General features: G+C 48.6%; 1 protein-coding gene across 2 annotated transcripts in view; it reads left to right on the plus strand.

The window, feature by feature from the left end:
• FBLN5 (fibulin 5) overlaps positions 1 to 18,519 on the plus strand; it is an 83,290-nt gene that overhangs the window by 52,413 nt on the left and 12,358 nt on the right. For both annotated transcript variants that reach the window (XM_082649493.1, XM_082649492.1), the window contains 5 exons: positions 5,554 to 5,676; positions 8,556 to 8,672; positions 12,244 to 12,363; positions 16,757 to 16,879; positions 17,947 to 18,073. In XM_082649493.1, coding sequence (XP_082505619.1) covers positions 5,554 to 5,676; positions 8,556 to 8,672; positions 12,244 to 12,363; positions 16,757 to 16,879; positions 17,947 to 18,073 — 610 coding nt within the window. The remainder of the gene's footprint in view (positions 1 to 5,553; positions 5,677 to 8,555; positions 8,673 to 12,243; positions 12,364 to 16,756; positions 16,880 to 17,946; positions 18,074 to 18,519) is intronic.

Here is an 18,519-nt window from a genome sequence, read left to right on the forward strand (position 1 = left end):
GGTATATAATATGTACATTCAAATATAATAAGTAGCTGGCGTACATACGCATATTATTTGTATTCAAACATATTCATGCATATTTATAGCAGTACGTTGTCCATTATACCTGCCAGTAGAGATTTTTATATAACAACCTGTGAGTTAACCCTAAGATCATACTTGGAACCATTAGTTTTACGGGGGACAGAAAAATGGGTTGTATGCTGAGAACTAACCCACTCCCAAGGAAGGACATATAATAGGCATAAACCAATAGCATGATAGTCACGACGCCCTGTGAGAACTCCGTCTGACAAGAGAGAGGGGGGACCTGCCAATCACCACCTGCCTCCATCACAGAACTCCTGCTCCAAGGGCTAAACCTTCTAGCAGATTTGTAGGCTGTGGCCTTTTCTCATGTTGTCCCTTAAGTCAGCCTGGAAAGTGGCAGTGGGGTGGGGGGGAGTGGTGGTGGTGGTGGTATGAATTGGGAGATTGAGATGGACATGTATACGCTAATATGTATAAAATAGATAACTAATAAGAACCTGCTGTATAAAAAGAGAAATAAAATTTAAAATTTTTTTTAAAAGATTCTAATTTTATTTTTTTTTACTGTATTTGATTTACAATGTTGTGTCCATCTCTGCTGTACAGAAAAGTGACTCAGTTATACACATATAGACATTCCTTTTTCTAAATTTTCTTTTCCATTGTGGTTTATCACAGGATATTGAATATAGTTCCCAGTGCTATGCAGTAGGACCTTGTTGTTTATCCATCCTATATATACTAGTCCGCATCTGCTAACCCCACACCCCTGGTCCTTCCCTCCCCCACCCCCCTTCCCTTTGGCAACCACAAGTCTGTCCTCTATGTCTGTGAGTCTGTTTCTGTTTTGTAGATAGGTTCATTAGTGCCGTAGTTTAGATTTCTCATATAAGTGATACCATATGGTATTTGTCTTTCTCTTTCTGGCTTCACTTAGTATGATAATCTCTACGTCCATCCATGTTGCTGCAAATGGCATTATTTCATTCTTTTTTATGGCTGAGTAGTATTCCATTGTATACGTGTACCACATCTTCTTTACCCATTCATCTGTCGATGGGCATTTAGGTTGTTTCCATGTTTTATCTATTGTGAATAGTGCTGCTATGAACATAGGGGTGCATGTGTCTTTTTGAATTATAGTTTGGTCTGGGTATATGCCCGGGAGTGGGATTGCTGGGTCATATGCTAATTCTATTTTTCGTTTTCTGAGGAACATCCACGCTGTTCTCCATAGTGGCTGCACCAACTTACCTTGCCATCAACAGTGCAGGAGGGTTCCCTTTTCTCCACACCCTCTCCAGCATTTGTTATTTGTAGACTTTTTAATGATGGCCATTCTGATCCCTGTGAAGTGGTACCATATTGTAGTTTTGATTTGCATTTCTCTAGTAATTAGTGATGTTGAGCATCTTTTCATGTGCCTACTGGCCATCTGTATGTCTTCTTTGGAGAAATGTCTACTAAGGTCTCAGCCTGGAAGATTCTGTTCCTTTTGTTGTTCCAGTTTGTTGGGCAGGTGTATTCTGAAGTCTGAGCCCAGTTCCTCCATCTGGCACCTCTGTGAGACCTTGACGGGACTGGAAGGACGTTCTTCACTCACACTGCCTTAGCACACCTGCTGGGGACATGGGACACAGCTATCGGTATGACATCCTACATGAATATCCCTGCCGTGCAGGCTGCTGTCCCAAGGCCGGGAGCTCACTTCTGCCTTCTGGAAGGGTGTCAAGGAAATGAGGTTGACTGCTTTGAGGACTTTCGTACGTGAGCAGTTGTTGTTTGAGATTGAGAGTGTAATTGAAGGCCACCCTGGGGATGTCTGAAGGAAGGAGTGACAGCTCAGAGCTGCGTGGGGCAGCAGAGCTGTGCTGCTCAACATGGAGGATGATTTTTTCCTGGGTAGGCACAGTGCTGGGCTTTGATCTGGTTTTGGAGATGTCAGTGAGCACTTTCCTTCAGTAGCCAGGGTGCTGGTCGCCTGGACGGTGGGGGGATGTTGTCCCAGCTGGGGAGAGATGAGCCATGGCTGCTGTGCTGGAATCCTCGAAGGGCCCAGGCAGCTGCCCAGGGCCACAGCCCCCTGGAGGGACCCTCTGCTTCCGTGAACCATACAGCTAGAGGGACTGCACTCGACACCAGCTCTCCCAGTGGCCTAGAAATTTAGGAGGACACACACACACACACACACACACACACACACACACACACACACACAGTAGAACATGAAGAATTAATAAGTGAATGAGTACATGAATGATTGAATGAACCCAGCATTCTTTTCTCTTAAGGGATGTTTCCTAAACATCCCACAGAAAAGGAAAGGAGTAACAGGCATGGTTTGCGTCCAAGGATAATGACACTTACTCAGGTTGCCGTAACTTGTACTTTTCCACTGATGCAGAAAAGGCCCCTTTGCCAAAGAATGTCCTTGGAGTGTTCAACGTACTTTTCCTTCTGTTATTTAAGTCAAATGTATTTAATGTAAGCAATTTAGCTGTGAGCTGGAATGTGTGATGAGTCTTTTAGCCTCGTGTGGAACCCACAGCATGAACTTCCCCAGTTTCAGCCCCACAGGTGTGCAAGCTGATGGGGGTTTTCTGTGGGGTGGTGGTTTTCAAAGTCCAGGCACTTGTCAGCAAGTTGGCTGGGAAAAGCTTGTCTGGGGGCTCAAAGGCCTTAAAGTTTGTTGCCCATGTGTTCATTCATTCATTCATTCATTCATTCACCAAATAGTTATTAAACATTTACTATGGACCCAGGTTAAACCAGGTTTGTTTTTAATTTTTAATTTTTGTCTGTGTTGGGTCTTTGTTGCTGCGCGTGGGCTTTCTCTAGTTGTGGCGAGCGGGGACTACTCTTCGTTGCGGTGCGCGGGCTTCTCATTGCAGTGACTTCTCGTTGCAGAGCATGGGCTCTAGGCGCGCGGGCTTCAGTAGTTGCGGCTCACGGGCTCTAGAGCACAGGCTCAGTAGTTGTGGCTCGTGGGCTTAGTTGCTCCACGGCATGTGGGACCTTCCCAGACCAGGGCTTGAACTCGTGTCCCCTGCATTGGCAGGCGGATTCTTAACGACTGCGCCACCAGGGAAGCCCCAGGTATGTTTTGAGGTTATAAAGATGGGACATACATCCACCAAAGACTCCAAACTTATTGAGTTCTCAAAATATATTTATGTTGACAATCCAGTGTCAGTTGATTGATTCAACCCATTCAATCAATCAATTCAAGGAGGTTTTTGAACGTACATCAACAGAAATGTGGTATAACTGAGTTAATTCTTTAACTCAGTAAAAGTGGTGGAGTTTTTTTTTTTTTTAAACTTTAGAGATTTTGTTTCTGGGTTTGAATAGTTTGCACGTGCGCAAACACATTTAGACCTCACGTGCCCTTCTGAGCCCAGTCTGGCCCCTCCTGAGCGTTTGGTTCCTCTGTGCAGGGCTTTGGGGGCACGTTGTGTGCACCCAGTTTACACAAGCACAGAGCCTTGGGAACTTGCTATCACCAAGTCTCTCTAACAGCTCTGTTGCCCCTTAAGTCTCCCTCACCCTGCGTTCCCCTTGAAGCAGGAAAAAGAGCACAAATTCCTAAGGCAATGTTGTTCCCAGGGTACAATTGCCATCTATCACTTCCCGCTGAAAAAATGTAAATATGTGCTGGCCAATAGTGGTGTTGTTTATTATCCCAGGCTTCGATATGGATTTGAGTAGGAGCGGCTGCTGGCCGGTTCCCCTGGGAGGCTTTGCTGGGTGGGCAGACCTGGGGCTGGAAGCGAGGCCCAGGGCAAAGGCAGGAGCTCTTGCAGCTGAGAACGGCGGCGGGTCTTTGCCACCGAGGCTGCGCGTCGTCACGTGTCAGGGTGGAGCAGAGGCTGCTGCCGCCCTGGAAGCGGGTTCTTGGAGGTGGTCCATGTTTTGCGGGCTGGTCATTGAGGGTGCGATGGGAACGGACCAGCGTCATTGGTGTTGACCAGTGATGCCGATGGTGGTGGATTGTGGTGGTGTCGCTTGGAGCCTGGAGACCATCGCTTACCTGGCTGAACGTTTCACTGGACCAGCTGTGCTTGCTTCCTGAGTGCACACCTGTGCTACCCAAGGAGCTTACACTTTGGAATCCTAGGTGCCCCCCAGCCCCACCACAGTCTGCCATCTGTGATGTCAAGAGGCAGACAATTTTCCAGGCGGGGCAGGAAAAGGTAGCAAAAGCTCAGCCCTCTCTCCTCTGCTTGACCTGCCTGGGCCTCGCAGTGTGACCTCTGCCACTCCTGCACAGAGGGGCTTGGGAGGCAGCAGGTGGAGAAGCCTGGACTCGGCTCTGGCCCTGGTGACTCAGCGCCTTCAGCACCGTTTTCCCATCTGCAAGTGGGGGTCACCAGCTCACCGCATGGAGCGACTGTGAGAAAAAATGAGGGCGCACTGCGCAGGCTCAGTGAAGTGCAGTTTTAAAGTTATTTCCGATGGCACGATGGTCCGTTCTGGAGAGGCGGGGAGAAGGGGTAGATGAGCAAACCCTGCCTGTAGTGAGGAGGGGGCAAAAGGCAGGAGCCCTAAAGTGCAGGCAGGTGAGGGCAGGAGTGATGAGGAGAGGTGGGGCCTGGCCAGGCGGATCCAGGGCGCTGGGTGAATCCCTTCATAGCCAAAGGTCTAGGGGGTCTTGTCCTTTAGGTCAAAGTAAGAGCGTGGTGTCAGGAGGACCGCTGATAGGGTTGAGCACTCTTTCTAGAGTGCAGTGTGGGGAGAAAGGGAAGAAGGATTCGTTTCAGGTGAAACAGTTCTGAGTGCTGTGTACAACAGATGAGAAATGTGGCCATGAAATCAACTTGGTCTCTGTGCTCTGAGCTCCCAGTTAAGGAAACGGGACCGACTGGCTTGGACATAAGTACCTGCACACTGGCAGACAGATGGGGACGCAGCAGCTTGGAGAAACCCAATGTAAGCAGAGGGCAGCAAGAGATCAGCCCTCGGAGCTCTGGCGTGGAAGGAAGACTGGAGGGCTCTGGGAAGCTTCATGAAGGAACAGGAGCTCTACGTTGAAAGATTTTGGGGCATGGATGTAATCAAGTGACTTGACTACAAGATTCCGCTGGCGAGGGACGTTCCTTTTTCTTCTGTTATGTTCTCAGTGGTGTTTATCATAGCTCTGCGCACACGGCAGGTACACAACAGACCGGTTTAATATGTGAATGGGTAAGCCTAATACAAAACGCGTTTCTAAACCAAGTAATGGTTGAACTTGCTTTCAGAGAATGATGGGCTAGGATGGCAGAAAAGTGCTTAAGGATGTGTGTTCTCTTTTTGGCCATTTCCCTTGTGGATTTCCAGGGAGCAGATTAGCTCTACCCCCTCCGAAAAGGTCAGGGTCTCCTAGTGGTACCTGTTAGGGAGGTGCTTCCGTCTCCTTGGATATCACCCAGGGACATTATCAACTGCCTCCCAGCCAGACAAGCAAGCAGCTGGCACCTCTAGTGGCTGCAGGGCTTTAAACATGTAAGTGACATTCTTTGGAATATGTCTGTGTTACAGATGTGGACGAGTGTGCAACGGATTCCCACCAGTGCAACCCTACCCAGATTTGCATCAACACAGAAGGAGGGTACACCTGCTCCTGCACTGACGGCTATTGGCTGCTCGAAGGCCAGTGCTTAGGTAACAGCTCTATGGGCTACACAGAAACTCTTGAGAGTTAATGCTTGTGTCGGGTATAGTGAAATGTGGGCATGGCTGGTGGTCTAAGGGCAGCGGGCTTTTCTTTGGGGGTGGGGGAGGCAGAAGGCTGTTGAGCCTACGCGTAGTCCCACCCTTTAAAATCAGTTACCACCGTCACCGCATCACTGCATGTCGTCATCAGAGTTTTTGAACGTACTTTTTAAGGGTTCATGTTTGATTCTACCTAGACCTTCTTTCTGCCTTTAGGAAGTTGATAACCAAGGCAGGAAGTGATAGGGGTGAGGGTTGTTCTGTCCCAGTTAGAAATCATACCAAGAGAAGGGAATTCTTGCTTAGTCACAGAAATGTCCCAAGTCTCAAATGTGGATCAGTGGAATCTGGTCTAATATCATCTCCTCCTAATACCCCATCACAGCCCCTACCCCATGCCCACCCCACTAGCTCTGGTCTTTTTTTAAGGAGTCAGTCAGCACCAATTGAGAATTTTGTCCCTTGCGGTTGGCATCGGCTATATGATCTCTCTGTTTATTTTTACTGGAGGGCGGTTTTCCTTTCTTCTCCTTTAGTTTTTGGTTTAGCCAAGTGAATGAATTCATAGCAATCTCTGGCTGTCACTTCAGTTTCTCTTTGTAGGGTGAGATTTCTTTGCTGTTTTCTTGGAAAAGCCCTACTAGTTTAAATCCTCTACGACACTCTTCTGTCTCCCGGAAGTCAGTCCTGGAGGAGCTGAGAAACAAATCCAAACAACATCATGGAAACAAACAAACAACAAGGTTCTTCTTTCCAGGTCTTTCTTGATTGAGACTGAGCTGAGGTCTCCTCTAGAGCCCTGTCCAGAGCATCCTGGGCTCTGACAAGCCAGCCTAGGCTTGACTCGGTTCCCCTTTCCAGGCACCAAAGAGCTGGCTGCACACGGGCATGTGTAAATATGATGATTGCTTTGCATTTTAACCAACCTCAGCTATTATGGAAAATTTGACGCCACTGATTTGAACATAAGCAGACCCGTGTGAGTTATTTGTATGGGAAGAGTCAGTATGTAGAATTTCAGAGCTGGATGGGGTGTTAGATGTTATGTCATCCAACTTCTATAGAGTTGGAAACTGAGACTCAAAGAAGAGCAACGTGTTGGACAAAGTTACAGTGAGTGGGTCTAAAATCTGTCTCCTGTTTCTCAGTCCAGTTTTTTTCCACCACAAGAAGGTGCTAGAGAGAACCAGGTGACCAGGACATACAGGCCAGATTTCAGAGACCTTGGGGCCAGGAAAGCTCTCCCCATCTGAGTGGGGGCAGTAATTGGGACATTCCTCTACCGGGGGGGGGGTTGTTCTCTTCCACAGAGCATGAAGTTTTGGGAGGGATGCTCCTGGAGGCCTGACGTGGTGCCGCATGCATGGCCTGCTTACACTTTACATCCAAAGTGAAGAGCTTTCCTCAGTATGGGCTAAACTCATGCCTTCTCTCAGCCAAACTCTTCTTTCTGTTTCAAAATGCAAATTCCATAGCCGTCCACCCCCCACTCTGTGCGACTTTGCAGGCATTGCTTTTGCAGAAAAATAAGGGGCTGGGAATCGCCTTTCTTCCAAGGTACCCCTAGGCAGAAGATGCCCTCTTTTCCCCCTGCTGCCTCCCTGGCTTGGGGACGTGCCCAACTGCACCCACGTAGGAGGTCAGGATCAGCAACTGCAGAGGTCAATGTGCTTTATAAGCAGGAGCTGCAGGGCACTTGGTGGGCAGTGGGGTGAGCCAGGTTAGAAGTAGCTGCAACTCAGAGATGAAACAGAATGACAAGGGCAGGGCATGGTTCCTGAGGAGGGCTGAACAATGAGTAAGGTGGAGATGGGGTCCTTTTTGGCAGTAGGTAGTAGAAACCAGGCACAGAGACAAGTTCTGAGCTGGCCTTCGGAGCCCTTGGTGGACCCTGGTTCCAAAGGAAGTGGTGTACCAGAGGGGGAACGTTTAGGGGGAGGTGAGGATGAAATAAGGACCAGTTACAGCTATAGTCAGGTGAGACTCGGTCCCCACCTGGAGGCTTCATTCGAAACACCCTATCCTGCAGGAGTGAATTCTCCAGCTGTCAGCCCGTCAGCCCATCAGCTTGGGGTATTAAGAAGTGCTTTCCCAATGACGTCAGCCTCCCTGTTGACTGGTACATGTCAGCCTGGCTCTGCTAAAAGGAACCATTCACCCACATAGCTGCTTGCTCAGGAAAGGCCAATCATGGCTTGCAAGAAGTGTGTTTATCCAGAGTTTTATGTCCACTCTGCTACAAGGAGGAGATCCAAGGCCAACTCCGGCATCCTTGTGTTCCTGGATTCGTAGGTCTCAAGACCACAGCGCTACCCAGCTTGGCCTGGCCTACACTCACTCTTGTTCCTGACAGCTGGACATATTCATCATTAGTGGAGCTGGCAAAGAGCCTACAGGAGCCAGGCTATGGATACCCCTGACACTTTAAGCCAACTTGTCCCTTTCCAGGGCAATGACACGTTTAAGTAGGATCTTAGGGTGACTCTTGGTGTTGGATAAACCTTAGCGTTAAATCTTAGATTTGCTTAAAATCTTAGAGGCCATCTTGACCAATGTTCCACTCTAAGCAGAAATTTCTTCTACAACTTTCAATATAGGTTCAGGTGTTCATAGCACTGAGATGGGTCAGGGAGGATGGTGGAGAGATTGAGCCCAGAATCCAGAGGGTGTCACCATCCCTGACACTTCGTAGGTGCTGTTGTTGTGTTAGTTCCGCTGTGCTTCCCCTTGTGATGCTGATCCAGAAGAGACAGGCAGTAATGATGCTGGGGTGGCATCGGTGATTGAGAAGAAAACATATCTTACCTGGCTTGCAATTCTGTTTCCAGACATTGATGAATGTCGCTACGGCTACTGCCAGCAGCTGTGTGCGAATGTTCCTGGATCTTATTCCTGTACGTGCAACCCTGGTTTCACCCTCAACGAGGATGGGAGGTCTTGCCAAGGTATGTGATGTGAATGACAACTCGAACACAATGTGAAACCCTAGATGCTGTCTTCTTCAGAGTCTGACAGTTTATGTTGGTAGGAAACACTGTTGTTAAAGTGTATTTCCACTCATTGTCCCTGCCTGCCCATCCCATTGTTTACGGAAACCTGAGATCCTAACTGAGGTTATGTGAAACATGTCAGAGTGTCCTCTGAGTACTGCTGAAATTAGAACCACAGTTATCCACCAGCTGGGAGCTTCTGGTTTCATGGATTTGCTTCTCTCTGTGTATCTGCTATCCACAAGTAGCCTTGCCAGCTTTTTTGGCCAACCTGGAATGTTCTCACATGTCCTATAGCCTGAGTTCAATTCCTGAGGCCCAAAGAGAGATGAGGAAAGAGGGCTTCTGATTCTGGATGAATTGTGAAATATTCAGGTACACCCTATGCGGGGTTTTCACGGGCGACTTTGATGCCTCTCCGTCCAGTTTCCCCTCACCCGTGTTAGGAGGGCCTGTTATTTAGCAGAGCGTCTGGAGGTGGTGGTCACCTCCCCTACAACCCAGCATTCCCCACAGTAACAGAATGAAAGAAACAAAGGCATTTTCTGACTTTCACATGATTGCTTCAAATACTGATAAGTAAGAAAAACAAGTTCCAGGCCTATTGCCTCCATCTGAAGGCTTCTTCTGCTCAGGAAGTGAGTGGGGGACTTAAGACCCAAGAATTAGTGCAAGTCCTGTCTGGCCTCAAGCTCCCCGCCCCCAGCCCGCTGCCCAGGCCTCCAGGCCCTGGCAGCTGCCCCATCCAGGGTGGAGGCAGCGCCGGAGACTCAGAATGAGGTCTTTGTTTGGAGCCTGTCACCAGGTTTTGCAGGATCCATTTCCTTGTCACACCATTCGAGGTCTGGCTGGCAGGCTCCTGGCCAGCTACTTGGAGGAGATTATGTCTCCATTAGTTTAATCGTATCGAAATCATTGGGTAAACAGGAAGGCATCAGCGTTAAAGAGCTGGATCCTGGATTCTTTCTCAGTCTCTCTTCCAAAGTTGGTTCTGCTGCTTGTTCCAAGAAGTCTCGACTGCGTTCCTCTCGCCGGGAGAACTCATTTTCTTTTGAGAGCAGAGCCTGGGCTGGGAGGTTGAGGGAGCTGATAGAGCAGGGAGCAGGCGCCTGGCTCCTTTGCTGCTGTGATAAGCGGCTCAGAGCAGATGCAGGCTTCTCTGTGCCAGGGCTGGATGCTCGAGTTGCCAGCCCAGGTTGTCCCCCAGCGTCCACTAAGGAACAGCCATGCACAGAAGAGCCAAAAGGCCCATGTGTCCTTCAGGGACCGGCCTTTGACGAGGAACAGTGAACATACCTCTCAGTGCCAAGTCCAGCAGTGTGATTAAGCAGCAGGCACGGCATCCAGGCCTGGACACTGGGCACTTGGCCACTGGGATATTGCATCAGCAGGGCCCGCGGCAACACAGGATGTTACATACTCTGGTGAGCTTTTGTATTCCTAACACATCAAGCAAGGAAGAGTGCTTTGCCCTCCCTCTTCAAAGCATTGTCACGTTTGTTCATTTCACTGAACTCCAACAATAACCTTATGAGGTAGGCAGGGCAGATGAGGAAATCGAGGATCAGAAAGGTTAAGCAGCTTGGCCAGAGTCACACAGCTCTGAGATGAGTGTAGAACCAAGGATCCAGCTTTCCTGTCCAGCAGGTCAGAGTGGGATGCGGTCTTCTCCCAAAGGACTCCAAAGGGCATTTGGGCACGTGTGCAGGCCAGGGCTGGCAGGAGAGGGCAGCCAGGGCCCCAGGGGGCAGAAGCGCAAGCAGCTGAGAGCTGTGAGAGGGTGGGCCGTAAGCTCATTCACCTTGCATGGCCAGCATCCGGCCGGAAGCCGAGGACTGCAGCCCTTAATGCTCATTAGTGCTGTTCTGCCTGAACTTGCACTCGACAGCCTGGCACCACGACATTTTCCTTGCCTTCTGGGTGGACAGCCTCTAGACTCCCATTGGGCACCAGTGGAGACTGGTATCTCACTGGACCCTCCATGCATGGCCATCTGTTTTTTCTTTCCCCTCTGAAAGTTTCAAAGATGCCAGGAAGCAGGAGCTGTGTGGGCATGGGATTGCCCTCTTCTGTAAGAAAAACTTCTCAAGCCACTTACCTTTTAGCTCTGAAAGCCCTCAAATCTCTGTTAAGAGTCTCCAGAGGTTAACCTGGACTTTGAAGGGGATAGAAATTCTCTCAGCTGGAACTTTGGTCATTGCCCTATGGAGCGTGGCAGCAGGACGGGGGAGCTCAGAACGGGTCAGCTGATGCCATTGTACACAGGGGCTCCCTCCTTCCCTCCCCCTTCTCTGAGCTGTGCGGAATGAATCTTGGGTATTGTGGAAAGACCCCTGACTTATGTCCCAGTTTCAACTGTGCCCTTGTTAGCTTGGGGACTTGGGCACATCTCTCAACCTCAAAACAGAGGTAAACATCTTTGTTGACGTATAATTGACGTAAAATGAACTGCACTATTAAAGGTACATGATTTCATGCACTTTGACTTATGTATACCCCCACGAAACTATCACCACCTCAAGATAATGAATATTCCATCACTCCTTAAAGTTTCCTTGTGCGCCTTTTTGGTCTTCTCCTTATTCTACTGAACTTGTAACATGGGGTGATGGTCCTGAAACAGGGCTGTAAGTACCCTGTGAGTGTGAGATCCTTTTGTAATAATCAGCGACATTATTTCTGTCTAACTGTCTTAGTCAGCTCAGGCTGCCATGACAAAATACCATAAACTGGGTGGCTGAAACAACAGAAATTTATTTTCTCACGGGGGGGAGGCTGAAAGTCCAAGGTTAAGGTGCCAGCGTGGTTGGGTGCTTGTGAGGCTTCTCTTCCTGGCTTGTAGGTGGCCGCCTTCTCCCTATGTCTCACATGGTAGAAAGAACAAGAGCAAGCTCTCTGGTGCTTCTTTTTTATAAGGGCACTAATCCCATCATGAGGGCCCCACCCTATGAGTTCATTTAACCTAAATTACCTCCTAAAGGCCCCATCTCCAAATATCATCACATTTGGGGGTGAGGGTTTCAGCATATGAATTTTGGAGGGGACACAATTCAGTCCACAGCAATAATGAATAGAGTTATTATTTAAATTGTCATGATTATTTACCTCTTTACCTGAAACTTCAAAGTCAATGGAGGTGAGGGAAGAGCTAATTGGAGATGAATTCAATTGGTGATGGGAAAGAGCAGATGTTGCCTAGAAATTCCCGTTGGTGAGCCTTGGAGAGTGGACTTCCTAGGAGGTGTATACGTGTACATGTGTATACATGTATATGATATGTATACATGCCATTTCCACCCTTCCCAGCTTGCAACCCCAGAAGGGACGTATGAATGGAGGCCCTGGTTCTTCAGTGAACACTTTGGGGTCTGAGCTCTCCATCTGATTGGTCCTAGATGGAGATCCTTGGTGCCTGTGGATCTGGTCTCCTAGTGGTAGTAATTTTGTTGCTGGTGCATTTTACTGCCTGGTTAGTACAAATGTTCTGTTGGGGGAATGGTCAGTGATGTGCTTTGGTTTTCCACAGACGTGAACGAGTGTGCAACTGAGAACCCCTGCGTGCAAACCTGCGTCAACACCTATGGCTCTTTCATTTGCCGCTGCGACCCGGGATATGAACTTGAGGATGATGGAGTTCATTGCAGTGGTAATGGGCTTGGCGTTAGAGATTTCCACCTGTACTAGGGGCACAGGGGCGGGGGCTTTCTTCACAGGTGTTTCCTCTCATTTCCCAGACACATCTCCAGTTTGGGACATTTTCCAGTGCAGTGGGTCACAACCACACAAAACAGAGATGAGTCACTTCCCGAAAGGTGGAGTGCAGTCCCATGTCCTTGTCATTTGACCCTTAGTGCAAAAATCAGTGGAGCTACTTTTTAGGGTCTGACATGACGTTGAAGAGCAAAAGGAGTTGCTAATATTGCATGTTGGGTTGAGTTATCTGTCCTCACCCAGCACTGAGTCAAGTCTTGGGGATAGAGCAGATAGTACTAATAGAATCATAGCAGAAATAAGAGCAAGTCTCACAGGGTAGGGTTGGGAGGGGGAGTGTTGAATGAATGAGACTGTGTATGTAAACTATTAAAATCTCTACAATCAGTGCCTAGCTCCAGGCCTGGCACACTGCGAGCATGCAATAACTAGTTTGCAAATCAACTAATGAATGGTTGGATGTTGAATGAGTAAAATCTTAATTTGTTGTGAAAACATAGATGGCTCAGTTGACCTCTCGCAAATTCCTTCCAAGCCCAAGAAGCTATGACTCTGCCCAAGCTAGCGTATGGACACTATTATAACTTTCTTAGAAACGTGTAAACTCTTGTAAGCTCCTTGAGAATAGAGACAGCATCTTACTCATACTTGTCCCTGTAGCATCCTGCACAGAGCCATATACAGCTCATCTTTTGCTTAATGTTTCCTTCTTTTCTTTCTTGCCCTATTTTTTTGTAAATGTTGAATTAAACTCTATTCCATCCACTTTTAGCATCATCAGCAATTGTAAACGAGCACAGTACAAATTAATGATGCTTCCCTGTATTTTTCACAATGAGTGGGCCATACCCGAGGGTGTGAAAATCTTTTTGTCCTCCAGAGTGGAAAGTTTCCTAATCCTGGGTTTCATGAATGGGGCTTGTGTAATAGCTTCACTTAGGACTGGAGTGTTCTAGGGACAGAATTCTCTGAAACAGATGAACACTTCTCCCCAGGGCCAGGAAAGCCAGAGCTGCAAGTAGGCAGTTACAGAGAGCCTTAGATCGATTAAATGTCAGTCCCAGAAACAGCCATAAAATACCCTCAGTCATGAAAAGCCACTTTCTTCCTAGGTTTCACCGCCCGCCCCCTTCCTCCTGCCATGGCACTCCTTTGGGGAATCTGGGCCAAGGAACTAAAAGGTGGAAAGTTTAGCATTATGAGATGGGAATATTTGTTTTTGGAGAATTGTCTGCCCATCCACAGATGGTTATTGGGCGCCTGCGCGGGAGGTATGGGAGAGCGACTGTGGAGTCAGACAGAGCCAAGTTCAAAGTCTGGTTCTCCTGTTTAGTACTTTCCCTGGCCAAGTCACTTCCTGAGCCTCAGTTTCCCCATTTGTTACAAAACAAACCAACAAACAAACACCTTCACAGGGTGCTCATAAAGATTAAATGAGCTGTAGTAACTAAGTGTCATTATGTGTTAACTTACTTCCTCTAAGTGTAGGTGTAAGGGACTTTACGCTTTTCAAGAAGCCATCCGTGGTGGTTTGGCAAAGATTTTCAGTTGACTCACTTTAACCAAAATGGCCATCTTCTGCACGTTCACCACAATGCCCACCTTCTTGTCCACTGCGGGCTTTAGGGCTGGCCCAAGAGTAGGCAGGGATGTTTTCAGGGAGTTTGCTGTCTGTCCCCTCCTACTTACTGCCTTTCTGTGCTGCTTGTTTCGCCCCCAGGAACCGTTACCTTCACTGTGTTATCCCAGCTGGTGGGGCCCCTCCGTGCAGCCCCAGACCCTTCCTAGCCGTGTCCCTTAGAGATTTGCTAAGTGAGCTGACCCTGGAAACCATGGTGGGTTCTCATGTGATTGCGTGAAAATGGCCTCATGTGGGCTCTCTGCCAGAACCAGCCTTGTATTTCAGCTTTTGTATTTCAAGTGGAGGATGGAGCCACAGCCCTTAGTAAAGTCTGGGGATTTTGACCGAGATAAACTGAGCGGGTCTGTTAGGTGGAGGTGGGTGCTACCCTCTCCACCTGCACTGGGGCTAGCCCCGCTCAGGGGATTTCCCGACCCTAGGACTCCCCAGATCCACCAGTTTCAAGTCCTGAGCATGACTTACATTTAGGGAGACATTATGGTGCTGTGCTGACGAGTGTAGGATCTGGAGGGCCGCTGGCTGGGTTCAAATCCCAGCTTTCCTGCTTACTCAGTATCAGGAAATTTAGTTAAGTTACCTAAGTTCTGTGAGTCTCCATTTTCTCTCTGTAAGGTGTGGTTAGTAATCGCACCTCCTTCTAGGGCCGAGGTGAGGATTAAATAAAATGAGGCATGTAAGCATCTAAGCCAGGGCTTGGTACGCAGCGAGCTCTCAGGAAATGACAGCTTTTACCACTGCTTCTACTAAAGGTATGAATGGAATCTACAAGTTTAAGGGAAATAAGCAGGACACTCTGTTATGTTGTCTGGGGCCAAGACCAGACTCTCTGAGGCTCCCGGGGAGCTGGAGGCGGGCAGGACAGAGCAGATCTGACTCACTGAGTGTGAGTTTGTTTTTTTTTTAACATCTTTATTGGAGTATAATTGCTTTACAGTGTTGTGTTAGTTTCTGCTTTATAACATAGTGAATCAGCTATACATATATCCCCATATCTCTTCCCTCTTGCATCTCCCTCCCACCCTCCCTATCATTTAAATTTTCAAATCAGCCTCCCAATTCTGCTGGCTCATAACCTGTCGCCCAAAGGCCCCTGGGAGAAAAGGGAAGGAATTTTTCCCTCTCGAATGTGAGAGACGTCAGGCATGTAACACCTGGAATTATCAGATGGTGGAGAAGGAGCCTCACGTGCGCTGACACCCTCTCTGGGTGATTCCAGAGAGCAATCCGAGGACACATCACATGGGGAAAACAGAGAAAGCAAGTTTTCGGGAAACAACAAATGAAAGAAAAACATGTTTTCTTTGGCGTACTTATCGCATGAGGCTCAAATGGGGGCTCTGTTGCCAAACGCTGTGTGTGATGAAGAGTTGGCTTTTCTGGAACGCCTGCTTCTGCATCAGCGGCCACAGTGTAAAAGTTCTATGGCTCCCCCTTCACGTCCCCACCTCTGCGGCTGGAGAGTTGGCCCAGCGCCAGGTCCCACGTCCCAGGGATCACCTGAGGCAGGAGGGCCACCCCATGCCACTGCAGTTTTCTCTTTCAAGGAGGTTTTTGGGCACAATGAAGTTGTTTTTGTTCGTTTGGTTTTTTTTTTGTTTTTTTTTTAATGTAATTTTTTTCTTTTTTTTAAATCCCACATTTGTTTATTTATTTATTTTTGCCTGTGTTCAGTCTTGGTTTCTGTGCGAGGGCTTTCGATAGTTGTGGCAAGTGGGGGCCACTCTTCATCGCGGTGCATGGTCCTCTCACTACCCCGGCCTCTCTTGTTGCGGAGCACAGGCTCCAGACACGCAGGCTCAGCAGTTGTGGCACACGGGCCTAGTTGTTCCACGGCATGTGGGATCTTCCCAGACCAGGGCTTGAACCCGTGTCCCCTGCATTGGCAGGCAGATTCTCAACCACTGCGCCACCAGGGAAGCCCTGTTTGCTTTTTCTAAAAGACTTTTTTGATGTGGACCATTTCTAAAGTCTTTATTGAATTTGTTACAATATTGCTTCTGTTTTATGTTTTGGTTTTTTGGCCGGGAGGCATGTGGGATCTTAGCTCCCCGACCAGGGATCTTCCCTGCATTGGAAGGCGAAGTCTTAACCACTGGACCACCAGGGAAGTCCCTGGAGTTTTAATATAATTCACACCCCTGGCCTTCTGGAGATGTCCCTTTTAGTTGCGATTTTAGGAATAATATTGTTTCTCAACTTGCAGGAGATTAGAGGGGAGTTAGCCCTGGTAAAGTTGCCCTTTCAGAAGACTGGGGCCAGTGAATGTTTTTACGTCTGGGGGAAGAGCTCTGCACCCAGAAAACTCCAGCAGGCAAACAAATCTCCCCTCCAGAGGTGGAGGGTGGATTCACCTGTACAGCAAAAATGAGCCAGTGATGAGTAGATGACGTAGCTGAGCCAGAGGCAAAGGGTGTTAGAAGCTTGATGGAGACAGATTTCAGCTCCATGTAGGAGAGAATTTTCTAACAATTAGAGCTGTCCAGATATCAATGGGCAGCCTTGATAGATAGTGAGCTCCCCGTCACCAGAAGTGTTCAAGTAGTGAGTTAGCAACTTCTTGGCAATAAAGCTATCCTATGTGTCAGGAGAGTGTGGAAGCTGGAATAAATAAAGCTGAAATAGCACTAAGCTCTCATCCCTGGGTAGTCTGTGATTATAAATAGCAGGTGTAACTTGTCTCTCGCAGATATGGACGAGTGCAGCTTCTCTGAGTTCCTCTGCCAACATGAGTGTGTGAACCAGCCTGGCACGTACTTCTGCTCCTGCCCAGCTGGGTACATTCTGCTGGATGACAACCGAAGCTGCCAGGGTAAGGCTGTTCAGAGGGACCTGGCTGTTCAGAGGGGAGGTGTGAGGTGGGGCTGGCTCGGGGGGGTCACCTGGATGTCTTCACCTGGGGAAGGTGGCAGAGGTGAGGGTGTGAGTGGGTGCTGGTGACTCCCAGAGTGGCAGGCTCTGGGCAGGATGCCAGGGTTGGTGCCTTCCTGCCCTGCAATCCATCCTTTGGCCTCAGAAAGGACAAGGCCACTCTCGCTTCTGGAATGAACTCTGGAGGTACAGGTGGCTGGTTGTGCCTTCCCAGGCAGATCTCTGCGGCCCCTCTGGGGACTGCTCCGTACCCGACCAGGACATCTTATGGCCTGGCCCTGGTCCATGAGCAGGTTTTCTCATGGCCCCTGCAGGGAAGCCTGGTCAGCTTTTCTCTACTGACTTCCTAGAGAGTGGTTGCTGGGGATACCTCTCACCTCTAACTGCTGTGTCCCTCCAAGGGTCAGGACCCCAGTCTGTGAAAGGGGTGGGTCTCCTCCAGATTGGCTGTTTGAGATGATTTCCCTCCCATGCTCCACTCACTGGGGCAAGTGGAGAAGGCTGGTAGCTGAGCAACAGACTCATTTTCAGCTCCTTGAACCTGCCTAACCCAAACACTAAGCAAGAATTCTCCACACAGCAGTGCCAGGCAGTAGAAATATATTGTGAGCTACAAATGTGAGCCACGTATGTAATTTAAAATGTCCCAGTCACATGTCCTCGTCACATTAAAGCAGTAAAAAGAAACAGGCAAGATTAATTTTAAGAACATATTTTATGTATGCAATATATCCAAAATATTACCATTCCACTATGTACTCAATATAAAAATTATTGATAAGGTATTTTACATTCTTTGGTTTTACTAAGTCGTCGAAATCTGGTATATAGTTTCCATTCAACAGCACATCTCGGTTTGGACTAGCCACATTTCAAGGGCTCAGTGAGCACGTGTGGCCAGTGGCTGCCTTATTGGCTAGCATAGCTCTATAGAAAGACCCAGGCAGCCCCCTCGCCATTCCCACCCATCTGGCCTGTGACCATCCTCCTGTCTACTGTGCATTTCAGACATCAATGAGTGTGAGCACAGAAACCACACGTGCATCCTGCAGCAGACTTGCTACAATTTGCAAGGGGGCTTCAAGTGCATTGACCCCATCCGCTGCGAGGAGCCTTATCTGCGGATCAGCGATAAGTAAGTCATGGCTTCCCCTGGGAAATGGGAACATGGTGAGGGGCCTGGTTCAGAAGGCTGCCAGTGTGGTGTAAAGGAGAGTGTACCTCCAGGACATTGGGAGACCTGGCCTACTGCCTACTACACAACACACACACACACACACACACACACACACACACACACACACACACTGTTCTCTACCACTCCCCCACTCATGCCAGAGCTATATGAAGATTTTCTAGAAAGCTAACCAAAAGGAGAGGCAGGGTTCATGAACCTCCTTTTCTCTTTAGGGACTTTGTTCTGGATACACAGAGTCTTCTAGAGCTGGACTTCTCAAAGGTCACGTGCATAGGAACCACCCAGGATCTTGTTAGCAGGCAGATTCTCATTCTGTGGGCCTGGGGTGATGCGAGACTCAGCCTTGCAGACAAGCCCCCAGATGAAACGAGTGCTTCCAGTCT

The sequence above is a fragment of the Grampus griseus genome, assembly GCF_964374135.1.
Source record: "Grampus griseus genome assembly, chromosome: 2".
Taxonomy (NCBI): Eukaryota; Metazoa; Chordata; class Mammalia; order Artiodactyla; family Delphinidae; genus Grampus; species Grampus griseus.